We start from the raw sequence: 12,824 nt of genomic DNA, 5'->3' as shown, positions 1-12,824 counted from the left end.
GGAAAAGGTTCCCACTGGCCCACACACCACTAATGGAGGCACAATAGATATCAAAACAATTGGTATCAGTATAAAGAGACCTGCAGCTGTTCAGTCACCTTTAGAGTGGATTCCTGTGGTATACTAGTATACAATGATTGGACATCTTGGTGATCAAGATCGGTTTCTCTGGGTCGAACTCATTATTACTAAGGAGATTCAACATATCTTCAGTATCTTTCAGAAATGAGGGTATATTATGCACTAGAGGTCTAAAGGTCTAAGAAAGAAATCACAGATCTGTGATATGGGGTTGAGAGCAGAACCTGTTCCAGACACAATATAGCGGCCCAGTGGTGGGTGTTTTTTCTTGACGACCTTTGGAAGAATGTAAAAGGGAGGGGTGGTTTTTAGGCCTCGCTTGAGACCGCGCAAGCTGTCTCTTCGAGACATTTAGTAAGTGGCTTTTAAAAGTGCCACCAGAGGCTTTGCTGGCCTAACTAGCCTGAAGCTCGAGTGCACGCAAGGGTGCACGTGCGCCGCCATCTGTCGGTCTTTGATCGCGCCGCCATCTGTCTTTGATCGCAATCACTTTTACGGGTGGGCGGGCGTGTGGCCACGTCACTTTTACTTCTTCCTTATGGCTCCAGGGTTTCCTTGTATCTTCTCACTCACTCTGTTTCCTTGTGGCAGTCCGTGCTTCCTTGTACACCCTTGTGTCTTCTCGTTGCTCACTCTGGTTTTTTCTTGTTTTCTTGTCATTCCCAGTGCTTCTTTGTGTTTATTTTATTTATTTATTCAAAGTTTTATATAGCGCGAACAAGATCCTTACAGATATCAGAGCGCTTCACAAAGACAGGGTAGGTGCAGTAGGAATGAACAGAGATAATGGGAGCAGTATAATAGTCACTTACATGGTAGGATAATAATAACATACATAAAACATATCAATATACAATCAGGTAAACAAGTAATATAAGACGGCAAGTCATTGATCCCACTACAGAGGTGTTCAGGTACACCTTGGGTGTGTGGATGGCTTATACCAATGTTTTAGTATAGAGAGAACACTGAGTGGGGGCATCGGGAGAGTGGATCAGTAAACCAACGTGTATCATATATTGGTCGGTAGTAAGAGAGTAGCGTAGTAGTGTCCCCATCAAGTAGAAGTATAGTGCCAAAGGACAAGGTGAACAGTGATACAAAGCAAAGCAGAGTCTCTGATCCAGCACCTATAAGGTTCAGGAGATCTTGGCCAGAAGGATGGTTTTCTTACTCACTCTCTTTCCTTGTTCTCAATTTTTGTCTCCACTGATAACTTTAGAGTGTTGCAATTTAAAAGGTTTGCAGTTTTTTGAGGTCTCTAAACTTACATATTTGTTTACATAGAAATTTGTCAAAAACTTTGACAAAGCCAAATATTAAAGCTATTTGGCTGTTAGGTGTTTTTTGCGATGTTAGCAGCACAGTCTCGCTCGTTTAACTTTGAAACTGAGCGCGGCGCCGCTTCACGGACACCGTGCTCTGTTTATTTATATATTTTTTAACTTTAGCACTGAGCGCAGCGCCCGCTTCAAGGACACCGCGCTCAGTGTTGAAGTTAAGAAATATATAAAGAAACCGATCCCGATATCCGTGAAGCGGCACGGCGCTCTGTTTTAAACTTAAGCATTTGCAATGCAATCGGACCGATTACATTGCAAATGCTCGTTTTAACAGTCGCAATAATAAGCCACAGAAACACAGCGAGCCCATGCCTTGTATTCTATTAGTCAGTGGTTAATTTGTAACTGACATATGCCGACATGGAATGATGAATTCCATAGTGTACTCTGGCGATTTATTGTGCGATTGTCTTCAGACTGGTGCAAATATTTTCAATGTCTCTTTCTTTCTCGCACATGTGCACTGACCCTGTATTCGGATTCAACACGTACACGCTTGTGTTCAAACTATAAATACATATGTGCAGACAGGGTGCCTCTCGCACGCGCGCATTCACTCATTCGGATCTCTACATAACCAAAACAGAGGTATAATGCTTACAGACTAAGCACGTGTACACAGAAACAAACACACAGTTACACTTGCGCGCTCTTAGCCCATTACAACATACATATACACCCACCACAATACTGATGCCAGTGGTGTACGCATGCGTGTAGAAACAAGCAAACAAGTTCATACAAGATCAGCACATGTACAGACAATCCACCCAACCCCTACATGCAGCCACAACATATGCGCACATAAGAACAACACAGATGAAAGGAGGTAGGCTTGCTGGCAGCTATGACGAAAGCAGGCACACAATAGTAGTGTGCACTTCTATGCAATCAGGACACATGTGCCCCACATAGGTAATTAAAACAAATACAGGCAATCAGTGTACACGCGTGCAGCCACACACTATGCACATTTCCTTTATGCGCCATCATGAACTCAGTCAGGCAGTGTTCACTCTTATGTGGACACAACCTTTCACGCAGTGTTCTCAGTCGCACCCATGTAACGAATAGGCTTTTTTTAAACAGTTGCAATAATAAGCCACAGAAACACAGCTAGCCCGTGCCCTGTAATCCCTAAGTGGTTAATTTGTTTAAAAAAAATAAAATAAGTGCCGAGGCTCTCGTAAGGAGGCACCTTGCACGAGCCCTCTGCTCCTGTTAGCGCGCTCTAAAACAGAACCAACTACTAACCATGAACAAGAGGAGATGTGGCATAACGGCCAGAGCCGCCGACTTCGGAGCTGGAGAACCAGCATCGAGTCTACAGACTTGGTCTAACATCCTGTGAGTATTCTGGGAAAATCACTTAATCTCCCCGTGCCCACCAAAAGTTAATATGCCCTTAACTGGTGCTCATGAAAAGCACCGGTGACGATTATTAAGTGTTGGTGCTGAGCACCGGAAACCACTGGCTCAAATTAAGCACTGCTATTAGTTCACAAAGTGGTGCACTCAGCAAAGAAGTGCATTGTGCTGCCACCTCCAGCGCTGGATACAGCTTTCACCGTGGCGATGTTTACAGCCTTACTCCAGGAAGAAACACGTGCAGTGTGCCTAAAGAGTAAAGTGTTGCATTCACACCCAAGTACCAAACAGGTGTTTGGCCTGTATCCTACTGCACCGTGTTTTCGTCTGTAGCAGACAAACAAAACACGATGATTGATACACAATAACTAGCAAGGGGGAAGCATTAAACACCCTCTGCATTTGTCTCCTCCACCAGGTATTTACCACCACAGTGTCTCTAGTGGCCTGTTTTTTTAAATCAAAGTTTACACAACGGCTCAAAGCCGTGAAATAAAACAAGCCATAGGAGGGAGGTGAGGGAGAGGAGGGAGCAACAAGAACAGACCGGGGTGGGGTAAGCTACTTGAGTGACTGGGAGGAGGGTGGGACACCACTGCAGATAACATAACACTATAGAAGCCAGCTTCGTGTGTCATTTACCAATAACGCTGAGCTACAGAAACGTGGACAGCACTTTAGGAAAACAACCAACGGGGATTGACCGTTCAGTTCACAGTAGGCTGTCAGTCGGAAATCGACCGCTGCTGCAGGGAAACCATGTCCTGGCTCCTGTGTTCGACCATCACTCAAACTCACCATTCTGAGTCAAACCCAGAACTTTTCCCTCCCCTACAATTGCACATTAAAGTAGGAGGGCATGTGCGCGCCGCGACAAACTGTCACCACCAGCCTCACATCTAACTGCCAGATCCTGACTACCTCCCCTTAAGACACTTCCCTAGCAGAGCACAGATCGGCCTACTCCAACCTGCATGAGATCCGTCAAACGTCACAGGACGACTGTATTTACCAACACAACCACACACACACACCCCAAAACCACACAACCACACACACACCCACAACACCAAAACCTTACAAACACAAAACCACACACACAACCATTTTTTCTCACTGCCAGATGTGAAAAAGAGACCAATATTGCCCATATTTAATTATGCTGTATCCTCAGTTCAATACTGAGGTGCTTTTTTAACTTGTCTCTAGTTCAGTGCGAATCTTACCATTACCAATTAAAATTGGGTTAGCTTTGGCTTATTTTCAATTCAAACTTTATCTCAAAAAGTTGCTGTAACAACTTGCAAGTCCGCAACGGAAGCCTATTCATTTGCTAATTAATTTCAACATAAGGTTGCAAGACCCTAAATTTGAGTTTTCAGGATTTTTACTAGTTTCTTGTTTGAAGAGGTTACTCTCTCCTGCGCACCCCACTCCTGTACTAAGGTTATAAGTAACCTGGCACCCGCCTTTCAGAGGTTCTTGCATCCAGTCAAATCGGGCATGGCACTGGAGCGTCCCAGCCAGGCACACACTTGGTGATTATCTTCGCACCTCCTTCTAGACTTCAAATCACTACTATTTGCAGTCTGTCACTCACCCCTCACATCACTGGCACTCACCCTTCACACATCAGGCCTGGCAGTCACTCCTCGCACATGGTTGTCAAAGAAATAGCATTTTAGTGTCCAGGAAGTAGGGGCGCACAGCTAGTTCACGTGAGTGTATGGAAACAAATTATAGTGTGGTGCAACCTGGTAAGGGGAAAACCCTAGTAACCCCTTCAGTCGGACAGGGGAACCCTGTCACATGCAATATGAAGACTATCCCGAGCACACACACAGATATAGAATTTAGACAATGCAGTTAGTGAAAGAACAAAACATTAGTTTCAATCCAACGATGGTATCTTGTATTTTCTTTTAATTGGTAGTTCTACACAGCGCAGCCAGCCGACACGCGTTTCATCAGAGATACAATTATCTCTGAATCTTCAGGGCTGTGTGGCACGTTCAAGCGCAGTGTAATCCCACAGCTGGTGATACTTCCAACCCGGTGGGGTCTAAGTACATCAGTGGAGTGGCTCATAAAACGAATACCGTGTGCTGAATCAGGCCGATGATGGCAGGGAACGTGAGAGCAGAGAAGGAACTCATCCAAGTCAAGGATGCTCACTTATCTAGTGAGGTAGAGACTACGGTAACCCAACAAGTATTCAAAAAGGTCAGTAACGCCAGTACGATCAAACCGGATAACACATATCTAGAAAACGTGGGTCTTAATAATGGTAATTAAGTCCAAATCGTGCAGCAAAATAGCGGGCGGAACACGGGTAGTGTGTCCGTAAATTGATTAGAAATGCGGCGATCGTGTCCTGGCGGCTCCACCTCAATCCATGCACATGGCACTCAGCATCAACTCCCTATAACACTCAACTGTCACCTCCCTAACACTCACCCTCAACCCTCCAGGTACTCAAACTTCCCCTCCCTGGCACATATCCTTCACCTCCCAGAAAATCACCCATGTACTTCCGAGCATTCACTAATCGCCCCCTTGGCACTCACCCTTCACCTCCATGCCACTATCCCTTCATCCCCATGGCCTGGTAGCTACCCTTCACCCCTTGCACTCACCCTTCCCCTCCCTGGCACTCAAAATTGACTCTCTTGACTCTTACGTCTCAGCTCCATGGCTCTCAAACTTCATCTCCCTGGCACTCACCCTTCATCCACCTGACCTGGCACTCAACCTTTACCTCCGTGGCACTAGCCATTCACCCCCATGGCCTCGCAGCTACCCCTCACCCCTCACATACATACATCTTCCCCTCTCGGCACTCACCCTTCCTGGAACTCACCTTTTACCCTTTTAACTCTTACGTCTCATCTCCCTGGCACTCACTCCTCACATCTCTAGCACTCACCATTCACCCCCATGGCCTGACAGTCACCCTTGTCCCTCCTGGCTTTCACTACTCACCTCCCTAACACTCACCCTTAACCCTCCTGGCACTAGCCCAGTTTAAAAAAATACACCCCTCATACCACTCAGTACCATACAATTACAAACCACATATTTACACTCAACTCAATAAAACATAACTACACTCAACATAATACCACCTAGTACCCCACATATGCTTGCTTCAAAGGTTGTGGTCAGTTTAAGATATCGTACTGCAGTTAGTTTTACGTACTGTGATCAGTTTCAGGTATTGTGGCTGATTTCAAGAACTGTTGTCTGTTTTCTGTTGTGAAGTTAGTTTGAGGCAGTCAGGTGCTAGTGTTGCATTATTATTAAAATGCCAACTGCTCAAACTTTTATAATGCGAGACCTATTGCATTGCAAATGCTTGTTTGATGAGGTTATCAGTCTCAGTTTTTGTAATCCATCTGTTCTCCAACCCTCCACCTACAAAAAATGGAATCTCATCAGCTTTGGGATCCCTGGTCTGTTATTTTTTATTTTGTTCACCATTTAGCAGCTTGAGGCACTCGTTGTGATACATTGGTTTGGGTAACACAACTAAAGCCCCACCCAGGTCTGCTGGTTTTATTGCCATTGACTGATCCCTGGATGTCTTCTCTAGCTCCAATTTGATAATATTTGGAAATATTAGTGGTCATGTTCCCCTTGGGGCATCAATCTCAAGGTTCGCAGCAAGTGGTGTACGGGGACAAATGTAGACCTATTATGGATAACTGTATTCACCTCTACCGCCCAAAATACTTGCCTTTATTTTTGTTAGGGAACTCACATGATCTTAATGATAACATTTCTTGGGTACTTCTGAAAAGACAGGCATGATAACCTGGCTTTTCTGTTTTTTTTTTAAACGGAATATATTCTCAACAATATTATAGCCGGGTTACCTTGGTTTGACCGAATTTTCCTCTTAAAACAGCCTCTACACCCCTTTTCTACTCCTCGCACTGGATTAGAATCACTGACTAATATTAACCATTGTTCTCCTCTAAATTTGTTCATTGCCTAACCAGGTAGCGTCCTGTCTAAATTTGTATAAAAATGCTGGAGATAATTCAATTGATGGATGGCCAGGCACCAGTAAAAATCGGAAACTACATTTCCCAGTAACCCCCAGTAATAATATGGAGGGGACCAGATGACCAGGACCGCGTCCCATGCTACGTATTCATGTGGTGATGCAGCTCGCCACACCAACCAATGGTGCCTTTTAGGTTCCTGGTTAAATGTGGCAACAGGATCGCGCCAAAGTTTTCAGCCGATGGCAAAAGAAATGGATTGGCGCACCTCTTTGACAAAGTAAGTAATTTGGCACATTACCTGTGGACATAAAAATTCGGAGCTTTATCCATGGGACCAAATAAAAAGTTTCTCCTAAACCATGCAGTGCATTTACTACAGGTCTATATACTGATACCAACATGTTGAATATTTATAACACTTCCCTAGTGGTGTGTAGGCCAGTAGGAATCTTTCCATGACGGCCCATTACAGAGTGGCTTATTAGCACTCGTTTTGTTTGAGAAAAAAACAAAGCACTGTTATCAGCATAATGCTTCCTGCGCCCACCAGTTTGAAGACCCCTGACTTAAGGTATTTTTAATGTAATCTGGATCCCTGCAATATCCAGGAATTTAGATAATCTCAAGAACTCCGTCACAGGTGAGGTTGAGTCTGCCATGGTGGTACCATCTTACGAGAGTGGGGTTAGGTGGCCAATGACTAAGCGTGCCACACTCATCCACTTTTAATAAATTGGCATTACTGAACCCCTAGTTTCTTTGACTAAGAAGAAAAATAAATCTGTTCCTCATAGGGAGTCTGCTGCACTTTTTGTATAATGAAATTGAATGTCGAGTGGGACTACAGTAGTCTATGTTTTCCTCCTTTTCTCTCCAAGGGATAAAATAGAAGTACAGGCTATGCCAATATCTTTTAGCATTATTGTATAGCAGCATGGCAGCTGTTCAGAAAGTGAAAAAGTTATTGGAGGGGCAGAGAGACGTGGCTTCGAGGGGCGTAGAGAAGCTATGGCATCACTGTAAATCAGACTGTAAATCAGAGATGGATGAGAGGCCTGTACGGTGCAGACCTGCTCTAAAGGTGGGAGTCAAATTACTGGTTAGCTACTTTCATATGTAATTTTATCCTTTTACTTTGATGGTGCCAATAATGCCTATTTAGCCATGGACGATTGACTACGGGTTTGATAGCACTTGTATCACTGTTACCAGAGAGGCCGTTTTCTGACACTAAAAACTCTGAGTTTCTGATGTGGATATTCCTCTTAACACCACATGACATTGGGCAAAGGCCCCTGGTTAAAAAAAAAAAAACTCTATATAGGCACACATTCTCTCTATATTAGGAGTATATATTTTGAGGTACTTCAAGGTTATTTCTCGTCGGGCAGCAGGGACATTAGCTATAACAAATATTATGAAGGCCTCACTGTGTTACACATCATTATTACAAATATGCCTGTTTTATACTTCCTAGTGGTGAAAATTACTTTCCACAAATGAGATCTCTTGTAGCCCTTCGATTCTTTCAACTACGTCACATCAGAGTGCAAGTTAATATTTGAGTTTAGCACGTTTCCAAGTACTCCTTCTTGGGGGTGAGAAGACAGCAGAAGCACATGGGACGAACCAGTTTGCACACAGTGTACTTGAGAGGGAGGGTACCTGGATCAGGGAATTTTGGTTTCACAGCACACAAATCGCTTTTAGACCATACACATTACTTAGATAAGATGTCTAGACTTCGCTTTCACATTCACATTCACAGGATGCATAATAGAAAGCAAAAAGTAGCGCTACTGACATTTATGATTACCATCAAATTTTAATTAGTAAGCATCTAACATTGCAAATAGGCAACCAATTTCGGAATTCAAAATTTACCAATAGTATTCGGCAAACATATCAGGTATGTATAGTTACTTTGAATACAACAAGACTTCAGTACTCACCAACACACATTCGGCCAATGATTCTGCAGCCTGCAATAGATGCATGAACAACGGGTATGGTCTCAGAAAGTTCACCTTCAAAGACACTAAAAAAACAATATTTGACTGTGAAAAGCATTGCTTCAACAGTAGTAGCATTTAGTCAGAATTCAAAGAGCGACAGTCCGATCTCATCAATCCCAATCCTAGAACCATATTGTCAGAATGTTAGAATAACCCACTTACCCAAGTACAAAAATATAGTTAATGCACCCATTATAAACGTAGGAGCCCCAGAATCCTAAACATGTAAAAAACAAGGCAAAACAAAATTAGCAGAAAATGCAAAGGATGCAATTTACTTATCAATTCTGAAGCAAACCTTTCTATATGGTCTATAAAATAGGCCAAGGCAGCCTTCTCCATTGCAGTCACAAAGCACTGAATGAATATAGAACCTGATGCCTTTATGATCTTTCAGCAAAAAGATCCTACTGAATGCAAACTCTGCAGTTAAGCTTGCTTTATTTGCCCAACCCATCCTTGACAACACATCTGTAATTTGCTAATAGCCTTATTGTTACTCTTTTATGGCCTTTGTCACACATTTACATAATGCCTTGTTATATACGAATTCCAAAGAGGCAGTACAATTACCACAATAATCGCAACCGTCATTCTTCAAAAGGAACTGTTTAACTATTTCAGAATCCATTCCTCCTTTGTAGTCGAGATACTTGACCCAGCCCTCTAATTGTCCCTGCACTCTGATTGTGGGCCGGACGGGGTGCCAGCAAGTTTTTATAAAACATTCCCCGAAGCTTTGGGCCAGAATCTTGTCTAACATATTTAATGCTGCCAATGGCAATTTGTTGCCTACTTCTTGGGCCACCTCAATAATAGTGCCGATCTTTAAAATAGGTCAGAGCGATGACCCAGGGTGTTATAGACCCATATCCCTTCTAGATTCTGCAATTAAAATCTTAGGCAGAGTCCTCCTGGTTAAGCTGAGGGATAGTATTGAGGGATGTGGGGGGCTATCAAACATCCAGTATGGGTTTAGGGAGAAAAGAGGTACCCTGGAGCAGTGTTCCAATTTGCACATGTTGATCGCCAAGTACATGGTAGCCAAGGAGGGGTTGCTATTTCTAGCCTTTATGGACCTCTCCTCGGCATTCGATCTAGTGAACAGGGCCAAATTGTGAGCAATCCTCCTGGAACTTGGCATAAATGGGGCATTGGTTAAATTTATGGCATCTCTCCATCAAGAGCCGTTTTCTCAAATCCGGGTCACTAACGAGGGAAGGTGCACTACCCGCTTTAAATCAATGCGTGGAGTGCGCCAGGGCTGTATTTTGGCCCCCCTCCTTTTTACAATCTACATCAATCGCCTGGGTCGATATCTGGAGGAGGTGGATGGGGACGTCCTGTGTATAGGAGAGGCAAAGATTCCTGCCCTCCTATACGCGGATGACGCTGTCCTCATAGCCCGCACTGGCAATGGTCTGCAGCTTTTACTTGATGCCTTCGGGGCATTTATGGATAGGCTAGACCTAAAGTTGAATGCTAATAAATCACACACCATGGTGGTCTGATTCCATAGGAACAGGGGCAAACCAAACATTTTTAAATGCAAGGGCGAAGTGGTTACTAGAGTGGCAGTGTTCCCATACCTAGGGGTGCTCTTTGACGAGAGGGGCTCTTGGGTCCCCCAGGTAAGGGGGCAAAGAGCGTATCTGTGGCTAGATCAACTGCGGCACTTATGGGGTTCACAAAAAGGTTGGGGTCCAGGCCAATGGAGGTCCTGCTAAAAGGTCTATAATGCAAAATGCATCTCAATTGCGATGTATGGGTCAGCCCTATGGGGCTATGTATATCTAGAGACAATCCAGAGGGTAGAAAACAGGTTCTTGCGTTACTTGCTGTCTGTGCCCCAGTCGACTCTGACCTTTTCGACTCATGCGGAGATGGGCTTGGACTATGTCACCGACAGGCTTAACCTGGCGCCGTTAATATTCTGGCTTAAGATCTGGCTTAACAAGGAACTAACCCGTAACCACGCGATTTTAGCAGATGTAATGTCCTTAGACCACTCCCATAAAGTGCCCTGGTTGGAGTATTTGAGAAAGTCCTTTGAACATCTGGGACGCCCGGACCTCTTCCTATCACCATCTTGCATTAGGAAGGTGGATGTGAACCTGGTTAAAAAACACTTTATGGAAAGGGCCAGACTAGCCAGGGAGGAAAGGGAGATGTTGAAACCCACTGTGCGATCCCATTATATGCTATTAGGTTCTACCTCACTCGAGCAATACCTTATGACTGTCACAAAGCCATTTCATAGGTTTTTATTGGTAAAGTTTAGATTTAATTTGATTCATTTTTATTTGGGCAATCATCCAACTTGGGTCAAACCAGATTTAGCCACCCCATGCATTTGTGACCAATTTTCAACCCAAGACACAATGCATTTTGTTATGTTTTGCGGGCTCTTCTCGGACATTAGAAAAAAATACCTGCGGCCTATTTTGAAGGAGGCTGGCTTTACGCAAGTGAGGCCGGCATTAGGTTTCCTCCAGTCTTTGAGCAGCGTCCGCATCACATTTTGTGTGGCTAACTTCTTAGTGGCGGCAACCAGGATCAAATTGCATAATGCCCCACGGTCTGTGACATAATGAATCTTCAATCATGTTATTTATGTAATTCTATTTCTCCGACCCATTGTATTGCACATGTTGAAAATGTATCAAATATTTTTATACGTGTACATAAATGTTTTTATGCCTTTTATGATTTTTATAATTCGAATAAAGTGTATTTGACTGACTGAACTGTTTAACTATTTCAGAATCCATTCCTCCTTTGTAGTCGAGATAATAGACAATAGACCAAGCCCTCTAATTGTCCCTGCCCTCTGATTGTGTGCATGCCGTCAAAGCAACGCTCTTCAAGAGTATTTCATTCTCCACTTCTCACATAAAAATGTGTCATTTAATCAAGCCCCCAAAATTACTAAATATTTTCGAATCTTTAATCCATAAAATGTTACATTCTACAAGTAAGATGACGAACGTTATTGGGCCTTGTCGGTACACTCCCTAACAAATATAGGCAAAAGAAATATGGAATGGTGCCTTTTAAATTAGAAATAATAAATATACACTCTTATAATAAAAAGCAGGTAAACCAAACATATTGTGGTATCACCTGGTAGAGGCGTTTTAAAAGGATGGGTTTGTGTTACTTTTCTCTCATGATAAACAGCATTTATTCAATTTAAAATAAACTAAGCAAAGAAGTCAAAATGCACCAAGTATACAGGATGTCAAAATGTATTACTTTTTCTGGCTTTTTATTTTTTCACATTATCATATACACCAAAATAGTTGCACGTCATGTGTGACGCCTTCAGTCAGTCATGGTTTTAGTCAAAAAAAGATGTGGGTGCTGGGATTTTTTGACCCCATACTTCAGAGTTAAAAGTAAAACCTACCCACAGTGCAACATGCTGTTAGATTAACTATCAGAACGCCTGAAGGGGTTGCATGATACATGGGGCAACTTGGACATTATGAACATATTTAATATTTCGAACATTACAATTAAGTTCAGTGACACTCTTTAAAAGCGTAATCTAATACATAATTACCAAAATGTTACTCGCAGATATTTTACCCTAAAAAAGTGCCGTAATCAGAACTGAGGGAGTGAGGCGCTTGGGATAATTTGGAAGCCCTCTTTTTATACCTAATCCAAGCCAAGACAAAAATGAGGACAAAAAAAAAAAAGTACTCATTACCGCAATGAGTAGTAAAACCATTGAAAGTGCAGAGATCATCTCACATTAACTGAAAGCCGACTGCAAACTCTGATCCCTTAGCATGTCGAGGGCAGTGGTTAACCGGAGAAGAGACCTTCCACTATCTTCAGCATAGAGCGCAATAAAACGGCAAGCCTTTCTTATACCTGGAGTAGTCTCAAAATCTTTATTGGACAAGCCTAAAGGAAAATATTGGCCTTTTATTATAATGGTGTTTAACCATTGCGAGTCCAGAAACCATAATTGGGCTTACTTATCTCACAAGACAAAT

At 43.1% G+C, this 12,824-nt stretch overlaps 1 protein-coding gene across 2 annotated transcripts in view; it reads right to left on the bottom strand.

Annotated features, from left to right (window-relative positions):
- Positions 1-12,824, bottom strand: part of EIF6 (eukaryotic translation initiation factor 6) — a 106,938-nt gene that overhangs the window by 41,101 nt on the left and 53,013 nt on the right. For both annotated transcript variants that reach the window (XM_078652198.1, XM_078652197.1), the window contains exon 3: positions 8,755-8,840. In XM_078652198.1, the coding sequence (XP_078508324.1) occupies positions 8,755-8,840 (86 nt within the window). The remainder of the gene's footprint in view (positions 1-8,754; positions 8,841-12,824) is intronic.

Source organism: Lissotriton helveticus, chromosome 7, assembly GCF_964261635.1.
Source record: "Lissotriton helveticus chromosome 7, aLisHel1.1, whole genome shotgun sequence".
Taxonomy (NCBI): Eukaryota; Metazoa; Chordata; class Amphibia; order Caudata; family Salamandridae; genus Lissotriton; species Lissotriton helveticus.
This window is presented reverse-complemented; position numbering and strand designations above follow the sequence as displayed.